The 23,891-nt window shown below is 39.1% G+C and overlaps 2 protein-coding genes across 4 annotated transcripts; both read left to right on the forward strand.

Annotated features, from left to right (window-relative positions):
* Positions 1-262: 262 nt before the first annotated feature.
* On the forward strand, positions 263-21,786 carry LOC122652996 (alpha-galactosidase). 3 transcript variants are annotated; one of them, XM_043846901.1, is made up of 17 exons: positions 263-267; positions 17,764-17,772; positions 18,189-18,244; positions 18,554-18,612; positions 18,704-18,760; positions 19,255-19,289; positions 19,380-19,483; positions 19,643-19,718; positions 19,815-19,873; positions 19,960-20,025; positions 20,114-20,197; positions 20,419-20,483; positions 20,745-20,827; positions 20,935-21,025; positions 21,132-21,181; positions 21,383-21,523; positions 21,630-21,786. In XM_043846901.1, exons 3-17 carry the CDS (start codon positions 18,240-18,242, stop codon positions 21,714-21,716), a joined length of 1,062 nt encoding a protein of 353 aa, XP_043702836.1. In that variant the 5' UTR covers positions 263-267; positions 17,764-17,772; positions 18,189-18,239; the 3' UTR covers positions 21,717-21,786. The 3 variants fall into 3 exon arrangements, with proteins under 3 accessions (XP_043702836.1, XP_043702834.1, XP_043702835.1); XM_043846899.1 differs by lacking the exons at positions 263-267; positions 17,764-17,772 and having other exon boundaries at positions 18,073-18,244; XM_043846900.1 differs by lacking the exons at positions 263-267; positions 17,764-17,772 and having other exon boundaries at positions 18,073-18,244; positions 19,960-19,998.
* On the forward strand, positions 9,170-13,684 carry LOC122652994 (alpha-galactosidase 1). Its single transcript, XM_043846898.1, has 15 exons — positions 9,170-9,330; positions 10,289-10,347; positions 10,739-10,795; positions 10,899-10,933; positions 11,342-11,445; positions 11,684-11,759; positions 11,854-11,912; positions 12,030-12,095; positions 12,188-12,271; positions 12,377-12,441; positions 12,562-12,644; positions 12,800-12,890; positions 12,978-13,027; positions 13,130-13,273; positions 13,508-13,684. The coding sequence occupies exons 1-15, from the start codon at positions 9,170-9,172 to the stop codon at positions 13,598-13,600; spliced, it is 1,227 nt and encodes a 408-aa protein (XP_043702833.1). The 3' UTR covers positions 13,601-13,684.
* Positions 21,787-23,891: the final 2,105 nt, after the last annotated feature.

Raw genomic sequence — 23,891 nt, forward strand, 5'->3', positions numbered from 1 at the left:
TTGGATAACATCCCAAGTCACCCACATCTTAAACTAAGTCAAAGGTCGGGTCAAGATGAGGCGTGCCTACATGTCACCGCAAGTCGGTTCCACAATTCTCTTTTCCTTACGGTCACATTACCACAGGGTGTGGTTCACAATAACCCTAGGAAAACGGGTTCCAACTACTAAGTTAAGTCTCAAGGAACAAAGGTTCCCTAGATCTTCCGACGGTGATACCACTCTAGCCTTCACTACTCTGGTCATTCTTGGGTTACAGATTTAACTGTCCATGACCCAACATAGGGTTCACATTGAAGGCTTTCACATCCGGTTGTCTCATTACCTAACCCAACTTTAGAATGATTGGAATATTGATGGAATCTCCTATTGTTCACTCGATGAAGGAGGAACGCATTTGGTGATCCATTACCCCATTCATATCGTCGTTGGAGAAGGTTTTGTTACATCCTTCAGTTTTAGCTTTCACAACCTTTAAACCTATAACACGCTTATCCCACGGGAAAGAGTCCACATCAGTCCTCTTCGAGAACCAACAACCTTTACTAGCTTTTGTCCAAGTCAACTCTTCAAGCAGTCTCCATAATTTAACCTATCCGGTCATTAAATTCATTATTCATTACCCTAAGGTTTGGTCAACCAAGGTCGGGGCTCCGCTAGTTTCACGCCAAGGTCGAGGTAAGTCATACTTGTAGTACCGGAGAATCACTCGTCACACAAGTCCAAGGTTCTAAGGGATATCTATATATATTTATCACACCAATATGTAGGCATAGATTCAATAATTACATTCAAATCCCTATGGACATATCTGTCATCTAGGTCAATCCACAAGAACAAGAAGTTCTCAGTACGGTTCGCTAAGTCCTTTCTTTGGAAAGTCGAATCACGGTGTAGGACTTTCTCTATGAGTCTAAACAAGGTTTGGATGGACCAAGTAAAGTCCAAATAGAGTCATCACTAGCTTGAGGTGTTATGAGTGACTTCCAAATACACGTGACCTTCATGGCTTACTCAAATAAACAGCCCAAACCAGCCTATTACTTTCCTTTCCTAGTACCTACCCACAAGTTTAGATTCTACGCACCCCTTAAGGGTCTCTACCCGCATAGATTTAGGTTTTCCTATCCATAAGGTTTGAGTCCTTACGTTCATAGGGTCTAAGGATCTTCATCCTCAAGGGTAACTCTTCTCCTTTTAGGTAAGAGAGGAGTCACAGCGTTACCAATGCCTGCTAGTTCTTATTAGCTCGGCCCGATCGGTACAAGTCCTAACCTCTTTTAATTTTTTTGGTATTAACTAGACTCATGTGGTCCCCACAAATGGGTCACACAACAGGGTGTCCGATCTAGGGTATAGGCACAAGATCATCACATATAGGTGTGGTCAAAAGGTCTCCAAAATAGGCTCAAAATCTTAAAAGAAAATCGGGTGGACTCACGAGCGACGTCGGCCTCACGGTGCATTCGTGGCTCCTCCGTGAAAATAGGTAGAGCGGACTAACGGGCGGATGTGGAATGCAAATCCGTTCGTTCGCCCGTCTCGAAGTCTCAAAGGCCGAGAGAGTTGAAGTCAAACGGATCTACGGATGGACGCATGAGTGTGGATCCGTTCGTTGATCCGCATACAGTTTTAAAATGATAATTTCAAGTTTTGTGCGGAGCGGATTCACGACAAGTGGATCCGTTCGCTCGTCTGTTCGTAGAATTTTAACAAAACGAGCCACGAGTTTTAAAACTCATTTTTTTTGGCTCCAAAGAAAAGGACATAACCGCAGGGAGAAAAAGCTCTCTGGGACTTCCGTTTAAGCTCCCCTTAGGTGGTTTTCTTGTAATCTTAAGCCTCAAGGTTCAACTCTTACTTGTTCATGATATGACTTTCTTCTCATTCCTACTTTCTCTTTCTTGGATTTGGGATGAATCATCTTAAGTTGTGATCATGTCTTGATTTTGCTTGTAATCCCATGGCCATGTACACCAAATTCATATCAAACCGATTGGTCGGAACTAGGGTTTTTAGGTGTAAATCAAGCCCTATTTGATCGATGACACTAAGTTGTTGGATCCTTGTTTGATTATTGCATCTTTTATAAATTTTCAAGCCTTTGCAAGCATTTTAGAGATTGTTGCTATGTTTGTCATGTCTAGTTGAATTTTACTAGGATTATGTTCAGGTTTTGATTGTGGTAAAGTCCTCAATTCACAATATTTTGGGAAAACTCTCCAAGTTCAAATCTAAATTTTTACATGCCATAAAATCTCATAGAAAACTATCACATTGTCTTATCTTCAAACATATTTTCCTTGTATACATGATTGTTGATAAAATCCTTAGAATCTTTCCTCTTCTCTTTTGCCATATTTGATTCGGTCTTACTAGATAGGGCTTAGCTTACATTCTCTGAGTTGTCACAAATCATATTTACTTGTTTCCCAAGATTCAAACTTTCAACCACAAAATCTGAAAATTTTCTTTGAAGTTCAAGGCATGCTCCATGATTGAATAAACCCATTTCTTGCTTGAACCCACTATTTTGTATAAAATATTACTTTTTAGGCATATTATGACCATGAATCTTCATTATTTATCATGTCATTCACATAATGGCCATGCCTTTCCTTTTTCTCCAACTTCTTAGATCACAATTTGAAAAAAAATCAGAAATTTCTAGCCTAAGAATCCTGCTGTAACTTAATTGCCTTGGGAAAAGAATCAAAGGCTAGGTTTTAAACCCCATAACCTTACATTGATCATCTACTTAGGCCTTAACATTCAAGGTACTAATTTGCTATCTATTTGACTCTTGGTTGCAGGTTAAAACAATTAATGGCTCCAAGAACACAGCGTGCATGCGTTGAACAAGTTGCACCACTGTGCTAGATCCACTATAGTTTCAAAAGATAGAGGACCAAGAGCTTTACCAAGACTACTTTCGCTTAAAAAATATAGTGGAAGGGGAATGTAGTATTGGATGATCTCAAAGCTTACATGGTGGGGCGGAGATTCGAGGCATTGGGGTGGACCAACATTCTCAACCTTCCCGAACCATACTACCCAAAACTCATTCTCTATTTCTATGCAAATCAACACCGGAACCCGGGCACACAAAACTATCGGGTTGTTTCATATGTCAAGGGGGTTCCTATAGCCTTCATTGCAAGACACGGTTGGCCTGGTGTTATCAACGTGTCCATTGGAGGAGCAAGGACCTATTGTTCACTTAGAAGGAATTCCTATACCTTAATCAAGTGGGAGGTATTGACATTCGACGACCATCAAAGCGGCTGAACTGCGAGTGGTGGATGGCTTCGATGAGGTCACGAAGCAACTCTCCAATCAGACTTGGCGCCTAGAGGGTATCGAGAGAGGGGTAGATGACATCGAGCTTTCTTGGTCGCGATGGTGGCGGTGGTGCAATGTCTAGCTCAGCTTTCTCTCAACAATTAAAGTTATCCCGGATCGGTTCTTATAGTTCTTGTCTTAGGATGAACAACTGGGAACTTTTAGAAATGGTAGACTTGTATATTTAATCGAGATGAACAGAATCAAATGTTTTGAGTTGGAACAGATGAGATCTTGTATTCTCGAGTTGGGAAAGGCACAGCTTATGCCGAAGCAGAGTCCGGAACAATTATGGTGTTTAGATTGGTATCTTTTGATTGAGTAGGATGGAGTCATATGTTTTTGTTGGAATGGATGAAATCATGAATATTGAAATAAGAAGGATATGGTTGCCTTCTGGGAAGATTTGGAACAACTTGACATTTCTAATTAATCTTATATATATCTTTATGTACTTGCTTAATTCTCTCTTGTTTAAATCATTGTTGATAATTATGCTTGGTTATAATTGGTTCATTATTGTTTATGAATTTTAACATATAGTTACTCATTTATGACCTACCTAAGGCTCAACCAAGCAATTTCAAAGTTGTAGCTTAACAGCCTATGGTTCAATTCCTAAGTTTCATGTTGCCTATTATCTTCTAAGTTATTGTTTCACCACAATCAGTCTTCTCCTATGTCTGCACACAATCATTTATGTTCTTAAAGATTTTTAATTTAGAACCTAATTGTGGAGAGTAAATCAAGAGTCCGCAAGACTGTGGTTGGTGCAGAGCATCTTTGGCTCTGATACCATGTTGTCACACCCCTATCCCGACAAGGGATAAATTACAATATCAGGGTATGATTGGGGTGACACGCGTCATCCCACCTCACCGCCAGGATCTCGATGCAGTGGCCAACTCACAGTCATAAACCAATATTACAATACAATAATATCAGAGTGCGAAAGACAAAGGAATATTACATTTTTAACGATCATAAAATAAGCGGAAGCGTTTACAGTAGTTACCTCATGTTCACATGGCTAAGTGATACATAAATAGTTTGGATGGATATCCTGAATGACCATAGCATAACTACCCCAAAACAAGTATAACAATAAATATTTATACAAGGCACGTGGCCCCAAAAAAACAAAGAAGGGAACAAGTCCCAAGTATCAATACAGCCGTATGCACAATCATCATGGGCAACCATCGCCATGATCCTCGATCCACGGTCTCGGCTCCACAAGTAATCATCGCATCGAAATCTAAAAAGAATGTGTACACGGGGTTAGCTCCACCGAGCTAGTGAGAGAGAAAAGGGGATGCACAATCACACAATCACAAATAGTCCATGGTGCATGCTATTATTAATTCATTTACCACCTAACACACAATGCTAAGTCAATGGGTATATGCTCTGCAATAACTCGGGAAGACATTGTGGATCCTTCCATTCTCACCACAATGCAACCTCAATTATTACTATGGAGCCGCCCGGTCGTAGTCATCACCACCGCAGTCGAGACCCGATAACCATTACTACCCCTGGCCGGCCTCTCTAACTCTCCACAGCGGCAGTGCTGCGGCTACCCAACACCTAAACCCTCGTTGGTAAGGGTCGTAGCATAGGGAAGCGAGCCTAACCACGAGATATACTACATGAATCCTATCGTGTTGAGAGGTACATCCGGTGTGTCAACGCCCCATTCCATCTAACACCGGTACCAAGCACAACACGGCGCATACAGAAGAATGAGATGCAATATACAATTCCACGTAATACGGGGTTCGGTGCCAGATTTCCGCAAGACCGTAACCCAACACAAATCCATATCATCCAAATCATCATCATCGAATAAGAATAAATGCAAATATGCAATCATGCTTGAATGATAATGTCACAATATAATTCATAAATGCATGAATAAGCAATAGTAAACAAGCTCAAATCACCCAAACCCACTCACCAATTACTTCAAATGGAATTTGTATAAGCGCAACGATTCCTCAAAATCACTCCATTGCACATATGTTGGCGCCTATGAAAGTGAATAAGAGTGTGAGAGAGTGTAGGGGAGGCCTCATAGAGAAACCCCACCATTTACATAAGTTATAAGCCTTAAAAGCGCATCGGAGGCAACGTCGGACTCGGCGGGCTGCCTCGACCTTGCCTCCGACCTTCCTGCGGGCTCGGGACACATCGGAGGCAAACATCGGACTACCACGCGATCTTGCCTCCGATGCAACCCAAGTGTGATTTCAAGGTCTTTAAAGCCCGAGGGTTGTCCCATTTGGTTCTCTAAGCCTCAAGGGACAAGGAGGGGTGTCTTGGAGTCTATTTGGGTCTTAGAAACACCCAACATTCAAAGATTTAAGGGGGTTTAAAGGATCAAAAGCTCAAAAATCCAGATTTGGGGTTTTCTTTGGTGGTTGAAGCTTTAGAATCAAATAGATTCAGCAAGAGGTCAAAATAGAGTTCTTTATAGGATTGTAATGAAAATGGGAAAGCATCCTACAAGGGAAACTACACATGACTCGAGCTAACCCTTTGGGTTTCAAAAGAAATCCCCATCTTGGGGTCAGAACAACGAACCACCCAAGCTCAAACGAGCAAGGGGGAAGAGAGAAAAATGGGGGAAAAGGGCACTTGGCTTACCTGGTTTGAGGTACACACGATGTGCCCTCTTTAAAGCTCCAAACCCAAGAGCTGTTTCCTTCTTCTTCTTCCCTTCCTTCTCCTCCTTCTCCTCCTCTCTTCAAAGCTCTCCTCTCCTTTCACGATTAGGTTAGGAAAGAGAAAGAAAAAGAAAGACTAAGGAATAGTCTTACCCCTCTCTCTCATATAGACTTCACATTTATTGGCCTATTTGGATAAGGCCTCATAAGTGTAACCTAGGGTCTATTTGGGTAGGGTCAAACATGGCGGGGCACCAATAGCACCTTAGCCACGGGGTCTCACCCACAAGGGTCCTTGTTAGCGGCATTGGATGCGGGTCGGAGGCAGCCGGTAACCTTGCCTCCGATCGAGTAGGAAGGTGGTTCCCACCATAAGAGGTCGGGCCTTTGGACCACACTTCGAGGGCTTTGAGAGGCGTAAGCACACAATAAAATTTGGTCAACTACTTACCCCGACACGTCAAGGGGCAACCTCCATGGTCCCGACTAGTTTCCATAGGCAACCTCGTACTATGGTCAATATAGTAGGGTTTGACCACCGGTGAGAACAACTCACCGGCATACGTGGCGTGATAACTACACGTCACGGGGAAGAATTAATAATTAATTATACTCCTGGGGTGCGGGTATAACACCCTTGGATGCCCCCGGACGTGCCCTAGGCGTTGAGGTCCCTGGAGAGGAACCAGATCCTTGTTTATTTCCGTCAGCTTGGTTGGACGAGGCAAAGGGTCACAATCATCATATATATCCACCACGTGTCACTTGACGTAAGTGACATTACTTCTGCAAGTAGTTCTGTACTTCTGTTTATTTCTGCTAGTAGTAGTGATTCGGTGTCGATCTCTCTATATATATCCCACACCGTTTAGAAATCATTTAGAGTGAAACAGCTCATTAGCCTGTTTTAGACCCGGTTTATGCCTGTTTAGTCCGAATAAGGTTGCCCCAATTAAAGATCGAACACCGATCGACCGAAATGAAATTGTACCAGGCCCGCCCAAGGCAAGCCCGAATGCCTAAACGATTGGACACGGTGCAGCCTGTAAAATTGGTGAGGCCTGGCTAGGCCCGACCGAGCCCGACCGGTTGACACCCCTACAATATGGGGGTGGGGTAGTCATTTTGCCACCCGTGTGTTTGGACGAATTTTTTTCGTGTATGGTTCCTGACCGGTGCGGTTCCCTAGTTCCTCTCACAAGAGGAGGGTGGACCCCACCTGGGCAGACTGTTCGGTCAGGTGCTCCAGGTGGGTCCCACCCCCTCTTGTGAGAAGAACTAGGGAACCGCACCGGTCAGGGAACCGTAGACGATAACGACTCGTGTTTGGACATGGGACGCACCGACCAAAACACGATCTTTTTTATTGCATTAAATGATAGGAAATACTAAACAAGGAAAGAATAGATAAGGAGGGATGCGATGACAAATCTAAAAGCTGATTATCCAATTAGGCTTATAAATTCTTTTGGAAAATTAAAATTCACCCAAAGTTTAAGGTCTTCTTTTGGCGTGTGCTAAATGCAAGACTTCCTATCAAGGCTACTATTTCGAAATGGCTCCAGATTGATCCTTCCTGTGCTCTTTGTGGAAATGGTGTTGAATTCATCTGGCACCTTTTCCTATCTTGTGATTGGGTCAAACATGTTTGGGCGGTAGGACCATTGGATCTAAGATCTGATTTTCTGAACTTTGAAAGTTTGAAACATTTCTGTCTGTTCTTTTAGCGTAACTTAAAGTCCTCTAAACAAGATACTGCGTGGTTTTTTAGTGTTTTTATAATTACTTGCTACTACATTTGGTCTGTGAGAAACAAGGTTGTTATTGGTTCTGAGAAGCCTGATCCGAAATGGGTGTTGGATCAAACCCATAATTGGTTGAAAGATTTACAAATAGCCCCCCCTCCTTTCCTTCCCATGATGTAATAGACTGTACTTCGGAGGTTGTATCTCTACCTTTTGCTATTTCCTTACCTTATTTTGATTTTCATGTTTTAATATGTGCAGGATACCATATATCTGGATTGAGTATGGCCGGCTGGTCCTATATCTTTTTAAAGGAAGGCAAGCTCATGTTTTTGGCTGCAGGGAATATCCAAGCTTTGAACTTTTTGGACCCATATCTTTTTGGAATTACATATGGTCTTAAGCAAGCGGCCAGTATGGGGTTGAAGATTAAAGAAATATGATGCTTTAACAAACAAATCACCGACGTTCTTCCATCTCCAACCAAAGGCTCGTGGCCATGGCACCTTTTTAAGAAGTTCTTTACTATGGCCGATATGTCTCAGGATATTTCTTACCACTCTACTGGACATCCTTTATGTTTAAGTATAGCTTGGAATCTGGCAAAATATGGCCAGGCTATGAACAATGTGTATTATCCTAATATGTAATCCATCTTTTCTTTGTTTTCCATAAAAAAAAAAAGAAAACAAAAGAAAGAAAGACAAGCGTTAGGTAGGCTGGAGATGATGAGTCGTACGAGTCATTAGCTGTTCACTTATTAAAGTCAAATTTTCCCCTTTTAGGGGAAAGATGAGCAAAGAATGGAATAGAATCAACGGACATGCTCGCTGGCTTGATTTAATTTCAAACAGTGGATAAGCTTAACAAGATTTGTTTTTCTATGTTTTTTGGTAACTGTAAACAATGTTAACATTTAACAAGACTTCACATAGCAATATTGCAATAATGCTTCTCCTCAGATTTTGCTCTTAGTAAGAACCGTTTCACTAATATAGGATCGGGTAGTACCGATACCGAGACCAGGAATGGAAAGGGCAAAGGAGAGGGAGGGGTGTTCTTGGATTTATAGTTCACGATATCGGTCGCCGTCTTTATCGATATTGATACATAATGATTGTATCGGACCGTATGGACTTGATTTGATTATTCTGGATTAACACACTATCCTAAATCAGATTTCTGCCTATAAATAGAATAGGACCCGTTCTTTCCCCTGTTACTGAGTTAGTGAGTTGGGTCACTCTCCCGTTGTTCCTCTTTGTGCGCAGGCGGGGTTTGAGAGAGAGAGAGAGAGAGAGAGAGAGAGTGGGGGGGGGGGGACTTGGGTGTGGCCATAAAACAGGGGGGGTAGTGCTTAAGTGTCTGTTCTGGAACTGAAAGATTGATTTGTTGTGGAGGAAGAAAGAGATGATGGGGAAAAGTAAGGAGTTGGTGTTGGTGCTAGTGTTGGCGGCGTTGGTGAGTGGCTCTGCCTCTGCAGCATCGGAATCGAGAAGGGTGATAGAGTCGGAAGGAGATGTCTATAGACGCAATCTTCTCGCCAACGGCCTCGGCAACACTCCTCCCATGGGGTAAACTTATTAAATTATTCCTTCTTCAAATTTTTTGCCCTTTCTCTCTGTTTCTGTCCTAGTTTGATTAATTTCACAAACTCTCTCCCTCTCTCTCTGTGAATCAATTCACTCTTCATGGTTAGCCTGATAGATGATTCTTTGCTAAGAGAGAGAGACATGAATATTAGGTTGCCAATGCTACCAGTCAAGAATTGACCATTCTGTAGTGGAGGTGGACATGTCTATCTACTCAGTCGGAGGGCCGATCCTCCTCATCCCGTTTCAGTAATTTAATCCAAAAACTTTTCTTTCTTTAATCCTTAAGAGTCATCCTTTGTAACAGTAGTTTTGTTGACTTGATTTGGACTCACTGGATTTTCTACAAAGAAGACTAGAGCTAAACCATTTTATCATAAAAAAAAAACCCAAATTAAATTTTCTTTTCATCTCCTCTTCCTTTTCTGCCCTCCACGCCTTTGCCTTATGTTCCACTTCCAAGTTCCTTGATCCGGTGTGGCTTTTCCTTGTCTTTCACTTTGAAACAAACAAAACAGTGGTCAAAACCCCCAAAAAAATATTTGAGGATCCGGTTCCTCTGCAGCGCACCCCGGAGCTGTGCACCGGACGTTCAGTGTGACAGCTCGATTTGACACATGGCCAGGGTATCGATCAAACGAAATCTCTGAACTAGAAATGAGGATTTTAAAATTAAGAAATCCTTCTCTCCATTGCTTGTCCACCATGCTCAGATGTGTTTCATCCTATCAAGGGTGCGCTGTAGAGAAACCGAATCCAATAAATAATGAGCATTATTATAAACCTAAAAAAACCTACTGTTTGGCTTCTTATTTAATGGTATATGGACTATTTCACTAACAAATTACCCTTCTTTCTACCCAAAAAAAAAAAAACAATTTACCCTTCTGTTTCGTTATTATTTAATTTTTTTAATATTTCTGTATATCCATATATATAGGTGGAATAGTTGGAATCATTTCAACTGCATAATTGACGAGAAAATCATCAGGGAAACTGGTATGTCCTATTACTATCTTGGGAAAAAGATCTCTCGCGGGACTGTGGCCTATGCCAGCACTTCCATGAGTCTATCTCTCTTTTCCCCATTTAGAAAGACACATTTTTGCCTCTAAACCCCACTGAGTATAACAATAACTGAAGAAACTCTTCTCCATTTATATGTTTTCTCTCTGGGAGTGTGGCCTACGCCAAGTAATCCTTGGGTCTATCTCTCTCCTCCCCTAATTGGGGGCAGAGAAGTCATTTCATAGGGGGAGAAGAGAGATAGACACAAGAGGGGCTGACGTAGGTCATGCTCTCAGAGAGAAGATATTTCCCCCTCCTGTTTTTTTTAATTTCACTTCGTTAGTAGTGTTTCTTTCTAACTATTTTGTTATGCTTTTAATAGCTGATGCTGTGGTTTCAACTGGTCTTGCCAAGCTTGGCTATGAGTACATAAATATAGGTGTGGAATGCTCCAATCCATGCCCCCTCTTCTTGTGTGAAATTCCAATCTTGCTTTACTGGTATAGGTAGCTAACTGTAACTCACATTTTTTCCTTTATTAGATGATTGTTGGGCTGAGATATCTCGTGATGACAAGGTTTGCCTATATCTTACTCTACTTTTTAAGATTACATCAATTTTATATATGGTTTTTGTCCAATTACAGATCTAAAGCTTTTGTTCTCATTATTTGTTACTGTATTTCTGAACGGTTTCAGAGATTCGATGGAGTTTTATTAAGAGATGATAATACTGTTTTCTAATCTTTTTAATTTGTTTAATAAATGAAAAATATCTGGGTTTCTTGATAAAATAACAAAAACACGAGAAGAAAATATGTATTTTCTGCAATGTACATTTGGTCCTTCAAACTATAGTGTTGAAGATTTAAGTCATATTCCCTAATTGTTTTCCAGAAGGGGATATTTATGTGTCTTCCTATTGTTGAGTCACTTCTTTGTTTTTGGTTAACAGTTGCCTATAAAAATATTGGAATCAATTTCAGGGTAATCTAGTTCCCAAGAAGTCAACATTTCCATCGGGCATTAAAGCTTTGGCAGACTATGTACACAGCAAGGGGCTGAAGCTAGGAATCTACTCAGATGCAGGGTAAGTACAATAGATTTCTCAATTCAATTTAATCAATAGCCATTGGTAAAATTTCAATAAAACCCTATCCATTAGTAGTGTATGTTCTCAAAGTTTCAATTCTACTGGTCAAATCTTATGACGTAGAAACTCTGTCTTTTCTATTTGTTGTTTTCACAAGTCTAGTCTTTAAAATATATGTACTACTACTGGATATGAGATATGAACAAACTGAACTTGATATTTGTCAATTCGGCAGGTATTTTACGTGTTCTAAAAAAATGCCTGGTTCACTTGGTCATGAAGAACATGATGCGAAAACTTTTGCTTCGTGGGTAATGCTTCATTCTTGCTAACATATGCTGTTACACAAGTAGTTGATATTTGGAAAAAATAACCACTATTTTTTGTTTACTTGGTCTAATATAGGGTATTGATTATTTGAAGTATGATAACTGCAACAATGGTGGTTCAAAGCCAACTGTTCGGTAATCTACCTTTTGAATATGTTTTTTTTTTTTTTTGGGGGGGGGGTGGGGGTGGGGGAGGGGTCTTTTATTGCTCCTTGAAACTTTGAAGACCAACTTAGTGATATTTTTTGACAGGTATCCTGTAATGACCAGAGCTTTGATGAATGCGGGTCGACCAATTTTCTTTTCTCTTTGTGAATGGTAGCTCTGTTTGAATCTGATTATTTTCCTTCATCTCCTTATAAACCATTACTCCTTGTAAGCCTTTTAACCGCTATCCTTTTATTGACTAGGGGCGATTTACATCCAGCTCTGTGGGGTGCTAAGTTAGGAAATAGTTGGAGAACTACTAATGACATTGCTGATACATGGGACAGGTAAAACATTGTGATATTAATGATATTATTTTCCTTGGTTTTGATAAAATCCAATACACCTTCATTGAAGAAAATGGTCTTCTTTTTCTCCTTCAATCAACACAGCATGGTTTCTAGAGCTGACATGAATGAAGTTTATGCTGATTATGCAAAGCCTGGTGGTTGGAATGGTTAGTTTTCTGCTATTTCAGACCAACTAGCTATAAAATTACTCAGATAATTTTTTAGCTAATGATATTGTTTGCTTTTAAGGCTTTGTTTACATACCAAGTTATGTGTCTTTTGAGCAGATCCAGACATGCTTGAAGTAGGAAATGGTGGAATGACAAAAAATGAATACATTGTTCATTTTAGCATTTGGGCCATTTCTAAGGTACCACAGAGGTCTCCTCTGTGTTATGGTTTGTGTTATTTTGAAATCGATCTGCCATGTGGTAGAAGTAGGCACCCGACCATGGCTCAGTTATGTAGACCACCAGACCAGAAAACATTCTCCTTTTACTTATTTATTTATAATGATTATCATAGGCTCCCCTACTCATCGGATGTGATGTGCGAAATATGACCAAGGAAACCATGGAGATAATTGGCAATAAGGAGGTCATCGACGTAAACCAGGGTAAATGCATTTACCTTTCATGACTGAGTTTAACTTTCACCCTGTATTTCTCTGAGCAATATATGTACTTTGGTGTATGTTGAACAGATCCACTTGGTGTTCAAGCGAAAAAGGTTAGGATGGAAGGAGATATAGAGGTAAATGAGTAACTTGTACTCTACTTAAAATCTATTGTTTCTGAATGGGTAAAACCAAATTATAAAAATAGGCACTGAATCATTTTTCTCTTGTGCCAAAAGATTTGGGCTGGACCCCTTTCAGACTATAAGACTGCAGTCCTCCTACTTAACAGAGGCTCATCTTCTCGTTATCCAATTACTGCCCTTTGGGAAGACATAGGCATCCCTCCAAAGACTGTTGTAGAGGCCAGAGATCTTTGGGAGGTACGTCAACTAAGCCTTATTGTTACATCTCCTATGCCTTGTTTATTTGAATTTAGGTTGTGTGGTATGCAATCTCAGAGTAGATTTGGGGTTTAGAAAGCATTCTGAAGTCCGATTTTTCTCTATTTTCTCGTTTCAAAATGTGTTCTAAACCCAGAATCTATTCCAAGAATAAATACCAAACACAGACTTAGTTTTTCGTTTAGTTGACTAGTGCTTTGGTGTCTCATGCAGCATAAGACATTGATTACGCAATTTGTGGGAAACATTACAGCCACCGTAGATCCCCATGCGAGCAAGATGTATGTGTTGACACCAGTTGCTTAGAGTTACTTGGAACGCCAATGATAGATCACTCCCCAAGTTCTTCCCTTAGTTACCTGATCCAACGAAAGTAGAAAGAAGAAGAGTTACAAATGGTCAGAATATTGAAGAGTAATACAACAAAAATTGAAAATAAATGAATAAATGAAGATCAGAAAGATGTAAGGCAAAGTTGTAGAAATAATGCTTAGTTTGCTTCTTTCAACATTTTTTAATGTTGATTTAAAGTGAAAAGGTTGGGAAAAGAGTTGAAATTTTATGCTTCTGTCATTGTTTATGGGAAAAGGTTGGGTATGCAGGCGGTATACAGTAAGGTAGCACCTTATGTGTCTATATCTCTCTTCCCACTTTGACATGACTCCCTTACCCTCAAAGGGAGGAAGAGAGAGATAGACACATAGGGTCCTAGCTTACGGTTTACCGCTAGCATACCCATCCCTCTCCCATGTTTTGTTATCAAGTGTTGTATCTATAATCTTGGGATGGTTTTGGGAGATAAATTAAAAGAAAATCACAAAGCTAAGAGATCAGTATTAGCTAATGTAAGACTTGGGAAGTTTCTCAATGGATACCAAAAGACGAACCTCTTGTTCTCTTTTCATTTTTTAGCTATGGGGTGCTCACCTTGTGTCTATCTCTCTTCACTCCCCCATCGAAAATCTTCACCCTATCACTAACATCCCACCACCCGTAATGGGCAAGGCTGACTGTTTACAAGGAGTGGGTGGAGTGCACAATCCTCTCCTTTTTTTTTAGGATAAATTATGTGTACACCTTTTATACTTTGCCTTAAATACAAATTGACTCAAGGTTTCAAATAGTGAACGAGTACATCTCTTATAGTTTCAAAACTATGTTAAACTAACTGACCGTTAGCCATCCAATGTTAAGAGATGATGTGGCGTTGAGAGTGGATATGAAAATACACTTTTACCTTTTTATAACAAGGAGTGGGTAAAGAGATTCCCCCTTCTTCCATCTTCCTTCCCAAATCTTGAGGTTTCTCTATCTCGAAGGTGCAAAGTTTTGTGTGCACTATAAAAAATAGCATAGAGACAATTGTCCCCTGATATTCCAGAGATTACAGATGTAATTGTAGTGTAATTTACAAGAAGGATTGTGGTGCTTGCAATGATAATTGATCAATCTTGGCCATTATTAATTGGGTAAAGTACACGTACCACCCTAGAATGCACCCAATATTCCTCGTACCCCCCTAAGCGGCTCAATATTCCACGTACCACCCCTCAATATTCCACGTACCAACCTTGTTTTACACCCCAAATGCCATTTAAGTCCACACCAGGTATTAAATGCTATAAAATGACCAAACTACCTTTTCTTCTATCTTTTCTAAAATTAGAAAAGACCTATTTGCTAAAATTTGAAAAGACTAAAATGCCCTCATCTTCCCCAAATCATCATCTAATTTTACATACCCACCACCACCACCACTCCAAGTTCTGAACTTCTTAATCGCACCTCCCTCCCCTCCCTCAACGGTTCAACCTTCTCAACTTTCACAGGTACCGGTCTGTGTCACCCACCATAGTCCGTAACTGAGAAAATTGTCAGAATCCACTCCTTCACGGGTTCAATTCCTTTACTTCCTCAATCTCCTCCAGATTTTTCATCTTTCGAACCCCACAATCTCTTGATCATGCTCTGCAAAAATTCAATTTTTTTTCCTAAAGAAAACTGAGTCATTTGCTACTTTCCCCAGATCTGTTTGATTACTAGGATCGGGGAAAAAATTACTCAAAAGGGGAGAAACCCTCAAATAATGAAGGAGATCAAGACAATGTTCACCTACGATGGTAGCGAGAAATCTGGGTGGGGGCTGATCAGTAAGGGATCCACCAACATGGTTAAAGCCAAGGGGGAAATAATCTTGAACTGCTTCAAGCAGTATGAATCATGGAAGGAAACCTCTGGCCTGAAGGATTTTATGGAGGTAGTCACTGATTACGTGAAAAAGCAGGAAATCAAGCTTCACTGTAATCGCCTCATCTTACCGGTCACCATCGGTAGGATTCCGGAGGAGATGCCATGTGAGATTTGTCTTGATGGGTTCACTTACAGCAACGGGAAAGTGAGGAAGAAAATTGAGAAGAGATTGTACGGTATCAGTCGTTTGGTTAGTAATTCCTTAGTGATGCTCAAGAAATTGAATATCGCCAACATCTCTTCCACTTCCAAGAGTAAAGAGGCATTTTTGTTGATTTCACTAAAAATACCTAGCTAACGCACTCGCTCTACCCGATTTCCAAAACCCACTCCCAAACCTGATTATTGAAACAGAGACCCTATTTTGAAGATGGGATGTTGTTGAGAGAGTTCGAAGATTTTACCCTAAATGTTCAATCCCCACATTAAATTACATTGAAGCTTGAAACCCATCTTTAAAACCAAGCTTGTTACCCTTCCTTAGGCTCTCATCATATGCTTCATTCTATCTTTAATTTCTTCATTTTCTAATGAAGCTGGAGAAGAAGATAGTGTTTGGACTCAGGAGATCTATTGGAACAGTGTGTTTGTTGCTGGAAGTTGATACAGAGACAAAGAAAATGAGAGAAAAACCAATTTTAGGGAAAGCCATATTGGCTCTTTGCATTGTGAGCTTTCTTGCAGGATCACTCTTTGCAAAAAGGAAGTGGAATCATGTGGAAGGATCGAAGGTTGTTGCAGACATCGATCAACGCAACGAAATACGATCTGGTTGTAGCTAAAGATGGGAGTGGGAACTTCATTACAATCAGCGATGCTGTGGCTGTGGCTCCCAACTCAACGAGAGGTGAGGAAGTAGAGGAGGGGAGGAGAGACAGTGAGGTGGGGCTTCACGGTGGGATGGTGATGGTGTTAACAGTGGGGGGTGGTGGGGGGTGGTGGTGGGTTTGCAAATTAAATTAGACGATGATTTGGGGAAGATGAGGGCATTTTAGTCTTTTCAAATTTTAGCAAATAGGTCTTTTCTAATTTTAGAAAAGATAGAAGAAAAGGTAGTTTGATCATTTTATAGCATTTAATACCTGGTGTGGACTTAAATGGCATTTGGGGTGTAAAGCAGGGGTGGTACGTGGAATATTGAGAGGTAGTATGTGAAATATTGGGCCGCTTAGGGGGGTACGAGGAATATTGGGTGCATTCTAGGGGGGTACGTGTACTTTACCCTTATTAATTCAGATTAGAGATCAAATGATCCGACTGGGAAAAAGAAGGGCTGATTAATACCATTCAAGAAAAAAGGGGGAAAATGGTGTTTCTTCCTACTTTTAGTAGAGATTCTTATCAAGCTGCATGTCTTAAATCTTAATATCATCTTTAAATGAATAATCCATGAATTAATAGTATCATGAATAAATATTCTTCTTTTTTTTTTGGTAAACGAATAAATATTCTTCATCATCAAACTTTTTTGGAAGAAACTCATTTTTATTTTATTTCTTGGCAATACAAATACCAAAAAAAAAAAAAACCTGTGAGAGTAATTGTGTGTTTGCTGACTTTTTAGGTAAGACAAAAACTGTAACTACATCTTTAAATAGAGATCTTACTTTCCATGTCAAAGAAAACTTATTTTGAGATGCTTCTAGGTAGTAGAAGCAGATTTGGTTTTGTTAATTCTAAGGTTTAAGGTTTTTCTATTATGATGGCTTTGCCGAAAGTGGGATCTTAATTCTTTTGTAATTGTAATAAAATGGGAATGCCTTCCTTTCTTCCATTGTAATATTTTTTTTTTCTTTTATTTTAATACAATCTGATGTTCTAGAAAACAAAAAATAAAAAATAAAAAAAATTGTATGTTTCCTCTATTATAGGAGATTAATTAGTATACATTTTATTGTTTAGCATGACAGAAAGAGTTGCCCAGATCGTTCGCTATGGTTAACTGAGTCTTGTCCTTGTCTTGCAAAAAAATTGCTCAGATAGTCAGATCTGCATGTGATTCTTTGCTTTCAATTTTTCAATCATAAAAATATATAAAGAAAAAGGATTGCTTGCTTAAAAGAGCGTGACTTGAGAATACACACTTTGTCCGGAAGCGTGACCCTGCACTGCACTAACGCGAGAGGCTTAAATTAAGTGGAATGGAGGAAACCCACACGGAACAGTCCTTTTCATACTGATTTTTTTTACCGAAAGAAAAATTTGAAAAGCACTTGAAGACAACAACACAGACACGCTGACACGGTGACGCCGGAGTAACTGAGAGCAGACGTGGATAATAAATAAGAAGATTACTTTTTATTGGAACGTACATTCGGTCGTTACTCACCACCACCGACAGGCTTTGCCGCTGCGATCTAATTAATACACTTCTCTCTCTCTGGCTCTCTCTCAGAGCTTTTTGATACACCAATGGCTAAACCGACATACCCAAGAGAAGTTAAGAACGCTTTGGTCCTTTGGATCATCGACCATAAGCATATCATTTAATTCCAGCCTCCTCCTCCGCCCATAGGAGTGAGTTGCCATGGCTCTCTCTTCAATGGCATTAGCAATTGTGATTGGGCTATTACTCAACTTCTTCTCCTCCTTATCAATGCTCGCTGCTTCTCGTCTGCGCAACGTTAGTTCAGTACCAGATGTGACAACAACAAGAAGGAACCTATTAGACAACGGCATTGGTCGAACTCCCCAGATGGGGTAAGCTTTCTTTCTGTTTCCTCTTCTGTCTCTCTCTCTGATATAATTGAGTTCTCTGTCACTTGTGAAAGAATCTGAGGAGTAATAGTAAGCAATACAGTACCATTAAAGGCCAAAAGAAGGTAATACCCGCTTTAATTGACACGGAGCACATCACTTGAGGGAAAAAATGCTTTCATTATTGCATCTCTTTCTTTATTCAACTTACTTTCACTGTTTTCTTATAGTTCTTCACCTTCCTGTTTCAAAATAGAACAATTTGATACTCAACTTCATAAAGGGAGACTAATTTATTGGTATGGCTATTAGATGGAACAGCTGGAACCATTTCAATTGTAAGATTGAGGAGAAATTGATTAGAGAAACAGGTAATGCTTATACTAGTATTTCAACCCATGAAACTTAAAAATTGTCATAATATTCCAATTTAACATGAAATGGATAAAACTTGTTCTGCAGCTGATGCAATGGTGGCAACTGGTCTTTCAGCACTTGGATATAAATATATAAATTTAGGTATATTCACATTCGTTTACCTGCTATTTTAATTCCGGGAACTTCCAAGCTGGTCAAATGGGTAAACCCCCTGTGCCCATCCATGGCTCGAATTAGTTGAAGGGCTATGTATTGTATCCAGGTGGATTTGATCACACATGACTTGAACATCCATCATGGGTCAAAAACAGTTCAACCCTTGGTTTTAAAACAAGGAATTTGATCTGAATTTGGTCTAATTGGTTCCGATTCGATTCGATTCTGTTCTGGAATGGCAGGAATCGGTTTCAGGTAATTCGCCTGATCTGATTCTGATTTTTAAATCCATGGTTCAACCTTCAACAGGGGCTAAATTGAGCTAACATGGATCTTCTACCATTCGACATATGGAGCCAATTTTTTATTTAAAAAAAAGAAAAAAATCTATCCTTCACACTATTTTCGGGTTATTTCTTTCAAATGATCAATATTAATGATGCTAATTTCATATGTTGTTTCTTATTGATTTACGTTAGATGACTGTTGGGCTGAACTTAATAGAGACTCACAGGTACTTGCAAAGTTTTTTTGTAAATTGATACTTTTTACCATGGGGAGCAATTGATAATTTCTTTTTTTTTCTGGTTTTGAATTCTGGCAGGGAAATTTGGTTCCTAAAGCTTCAACTTTTCCTTCTGGAATAAAGGCTCTAGCAGATTATGTCCATGGCAAAGCACTTAAGCTTGGAGTCTACTCCGATGCCGGGTATGGAGTTTCCTTTGAAGTATGGTTTTCCACTTCTTAATCAATATTGTTGCATTAACACATATAGATACACTAAGACCTGGTCCCTTCTCTCAGCACAATTTAACTTATTTGCTCATGTAGCTTATTTATCAATTAATGGTTTCGTGATATTGTCAGGACCTATACTTGTAGTAAAACCATGCCTGGATCACTAGGCCATGAAGAACAAGATGCAAAAACCTTTGCCTCATGGGTATTGATTGTGTGCTTAATTCTTTCAAAGATTACTTCTCTAAATTATGTTCATTGCATCAATCCAAGCAAAAGTCATTTTTTTTTCCTCATATAGGGAGTTGACTACTTGAAATATGATAACTGTTACAATACTGATACCAACCCAAAGGAAAGGTAACTTACTATCCTGCTAGCCTATCTGCCAATACTGATACCTAACACTTCGTTGTTCTAATTGCTTTCATTACTTCTTGAGATAGGTACCCAAAGATGAGTCAAGCTTTACTGAACTCGGGAAGGTCCATCTTCTTCTCCTTATGTGAATGGTAATTTAATTTTCTTCAAGTCCATAAGTAATTGCATGACATCCATTTTCCTTGCTACTAAGTTTATTGGTTTTTCTTGTAACACAAGGGGCCAGGAAGATCCAGCTACTTGGGCACCCAGTTATGGAAATAGTTGGAGGACAACAGGTGATATTGAGGATACATGGGAGAGGTAAAAAATTTTCTTTTAATGTATAAAGCCCAATTGTCTTGTTAATAGAGATTAGAGATGCAACTTTAAAGTTTTCATCGAACTCGAAGTAGCAATTGCTTTAGTTTGCATTTCTCAAAGTAGCATATATTCTCCTGGGAAGTTAGTTCACACTAACAAACTGCAATGTGGTCGAGATTCGTTTTCTTGTTGTAAGAAACTGATGCTGTTGCTGTGGTTAGTATGACATCTCGAGCAGATCTAAATGATAAGTGGGCATCTTATGCTGGACCGGGTGGCTGGAATGGTAAAAATCACCTCAAGTTGCTTTATTACTTGCAGTAATGTGAAGATCATTCACTTCAAATGTTTTTTCACACCAAGACCCTTTTTAAAATTGACCAGCTAATTAAGCATTTCCAAGTTTTTCAAGACAATATTTACTCCCGGTTCAATAAATCCGTTACTGTCAAGGGTCTTTGTCATAGTTCTACCACATTGCTCTACAAATATATGTTGTGGACCATTCTGGGTTTGATTTCTCATTTGCTGGAGTTATTATTATTAGATCCTGATATGCTTGAAGTGGGAAATGGTGGTATGACAACAGAGGAATACCGTTCACATTTCAGTATATGGGCATTGGTTAAGGTACCAAAGAAGATTTTGAACAAGTTTGTTATCGTGTCCTTCAGCATGTTGAACAATTATCAAATTAATTTAACTGACAAAAAATGGTGTTGCTTTGAATGTGCAAGGCTCCTCTATTGATTGGTTGTGATATTCGAGCAATGGATAAAGTAACACTTGAATTGCTTAGCAACGAAGAGGTTATTGCAGTTAATCAAGGTAAGGCTTCTAAAACTATTCAACATTATTTGAACAAGTTGGACGGCTTAGAAAGGCCTTTTTAAAGCTCTTAATACCCAATTCTCTTATGATAAATTGTGAACAGATAAACTTGGAGTTCAAGGAAAAAAGGTTAAGAAGGATGGAGATTTGGAGGTATCTCCCTATCCCATTTTAGATTGTTCCTCACCTGTCCTTCAGGGACTAAAGTACTCGGTGCAAAGCCTATTTAGTGTTTGAGAAGCCACTCAAAATCAAACCAGGCCTACCTTTTTTTTTCACATCTCTTAGTACTTTATACCCTTAACCTGGAGAATTTGGTAGTCTTGACTCCTCAAATCATCTTCTGCTTTGCAGATTTGGGCAGGCCCTCTTAGTAGTTACAGGGTAGCAGTTATACTATGGAACAGAGGATCTTCAAAGGCTCAGGTTACTGCTTACTGGTCAGACATTGGCCTAAAACCATCAACTGTTGTCACAGCTCGAGATTTGTGGGAGGTGCAATTCATATATTTCCTCTTTTATTTGATATGCAGTCAATTGAAATAATAACGAAATCATATAAATAGGTTTTGATATGATCTGTGATTCACATATTTCACAGCATTCGACTACGTCATCTATTCAGGGCCAACTTTCAGCTGAGATTGAGTCTCATGCCTGTAAAATGTATATCCTCACACCGCAGTAGGAATGCATCATCAAGATGAAGATTGTGTGTGTTCCACAGAGAAGCAAATATTCATGAACACAATGTTGGATTTATTGTATTTGAAGTGTGTTCATCAAACCCAATTTAATTTGATTAAATTAATTAATTACATTTTCTTTATGTACTTGTTATAATTATTAATTATATTTTGTATAACAGCCCAATAGTATTACTATTTGTTCACAACTATGGATGGACTTGGATACTCTCTTCTAGGGTTGTTGTATTGTATATTTCTCTAATGAAGATTGTATAGAAATATAAATATGGATAATTTGATGTGTTGAACATTGATCCATTTAAAATTCTTGATGGTTCACCACCAATTGTGTATTAAACACGTATCATATTATTGCCGTATTTTGTATGCTTTTTATTACGTCGGATGTTTGAAAAGTATTATTGCCATCTAGTCCGTTTAATTGCTATACATATCCATACCAGTTCAATTGCTGTTTCCGAACTTATTAACTAGGGGCATGGGTACTAACCAACTTTGGGGATTGAGTACATCTTTTCAAAATGGGAAGTAGTGGATGTAAAACAAATTTGAAACTTATTTATCTTGTAATTTCAGTTCTTATCTAGTAGATCTAAGAAATTGTCCATAATAAATATTGGGACCCATACTAACATTTCTCTCTCATATTCTTACCATGTGGGCTCATATAGACCCATATGGATGATATTATTTTCCAACCAATCCCTCTTCCATTTATTTGTTACTTTCCTGTAAAAATTTCATAAACTGTTCAAACCTTAGGTTGAACTTTCAACTTTATTTCATAATGCGCTTTGGAATTAAATTTTATTGATAAAAGGGTATATATGACTATATGGGGTCCTCTACCACGTGATGGTGACAAAAAAAGATAGAGCAAATTACTATATTTAATGGATGAGATTTTATGGAATCTGAGCTTAATTAAGGGTGAGGACCGTGGGAAAGCAAAGTAGCGACCAATTGGGACCTGGCTCCTGTCCAGCCATGGCGGGAGCTGGATGGTCCAGCCCCGCTAAACGACAGTAAAATTAGGGGATGGCGTGGTCATTTCACATGTAGGGTTACCTGTGAAATGACCACCCCACCCCCTGATTTTACTGTCATTTAGTTGGACTGGACGGTCAGCTATTGCCACGGCTGGACAGAATCCTTTTTTGACGAATTGGGGATTTATTCCTTGGTCAATGGTCACATCGCATCTAGAATATTCTAATTCTCAATGCAAATTGATCGCATATGCATTCATCAAAGTTTTATTATTCACTTTAAAAAATAAAAAAAATTATATTGTTCACCTCTATCCCCAGACGATAATCGATAAAATAAATAAATAAGGAACAAAGAATGCTAATCGCCAAATCGGTACTGTGTATAGGAGTGTACCTAGGGATGTAAACGGATCGAATTTGGTCGGATAGTGGCATTATCATATTCGTATCCGATTATATTCAGACGGATTTGGATAATTTTCGGATAGTGATTTTTTGAATACAGGTTCTCCTAAATGGATATGAATACGGATCGAATACGATTTTTCGACTATCCGTTGACATATTTACCATTTTTATGATGAGGATTAGGGTTGAGACTTGAGAGTTCAGTAACTACCATTTCTTCTACTCTTCTTCGTCTTTTATTCTTTTACGTTTTTTATTTTTGATTTGTTAATAGATATGTAATTCCATGTATCACATTGCATAAAACAATATATATATAAATCAATAGCAAATCTAGAAACAGAATCACATTATCTTAACTTATAAATTTATAAAAATAAGATAACAAAATCCAATAAGGTAACTTAAAAGGATAGACAAACATAGAGTTATATTTCAGATATTTTATTATCATCGGACTGCTATACGAATCGGATAATAATCGATCGGATAGGGGGATTATCATATTCGTATCCGATTAGTTTCGGACGGATTCGGATTCTCCTAAACGGATACGAACGTGGATTGCATACGGATTTACGAATATCCATTTACATCCTAAGTGTACCTGCATTCGAGTACAGCCCGATGCGAAAAGACTGCCATACCTCCTGGAAAGGTGGAAAAATCTAGGGGTGCTACGATCTTTTCGCGCTAAATTGTATTTGGGCATAGATACATAGTCATGGAAAATTATCTCCTACAATTCTCTGT

The sequence above is a fragment of the Telopea speciosissima genome, chromosome 2 (assembly GCF_018873765.1).
Source record: "Telopea speciosissima isolate NSW1024214 ecotype Mountain lineage chromosome 2, Tspe_v1, whole genome shotgun sequence".
Classification (NCBI taxonomy): Eukaryota; Viridiplantae; Streptophyta; class Magnoliopsida; order Proteales; family Proteaceae; genus Telopea; species Telopea speciosissima.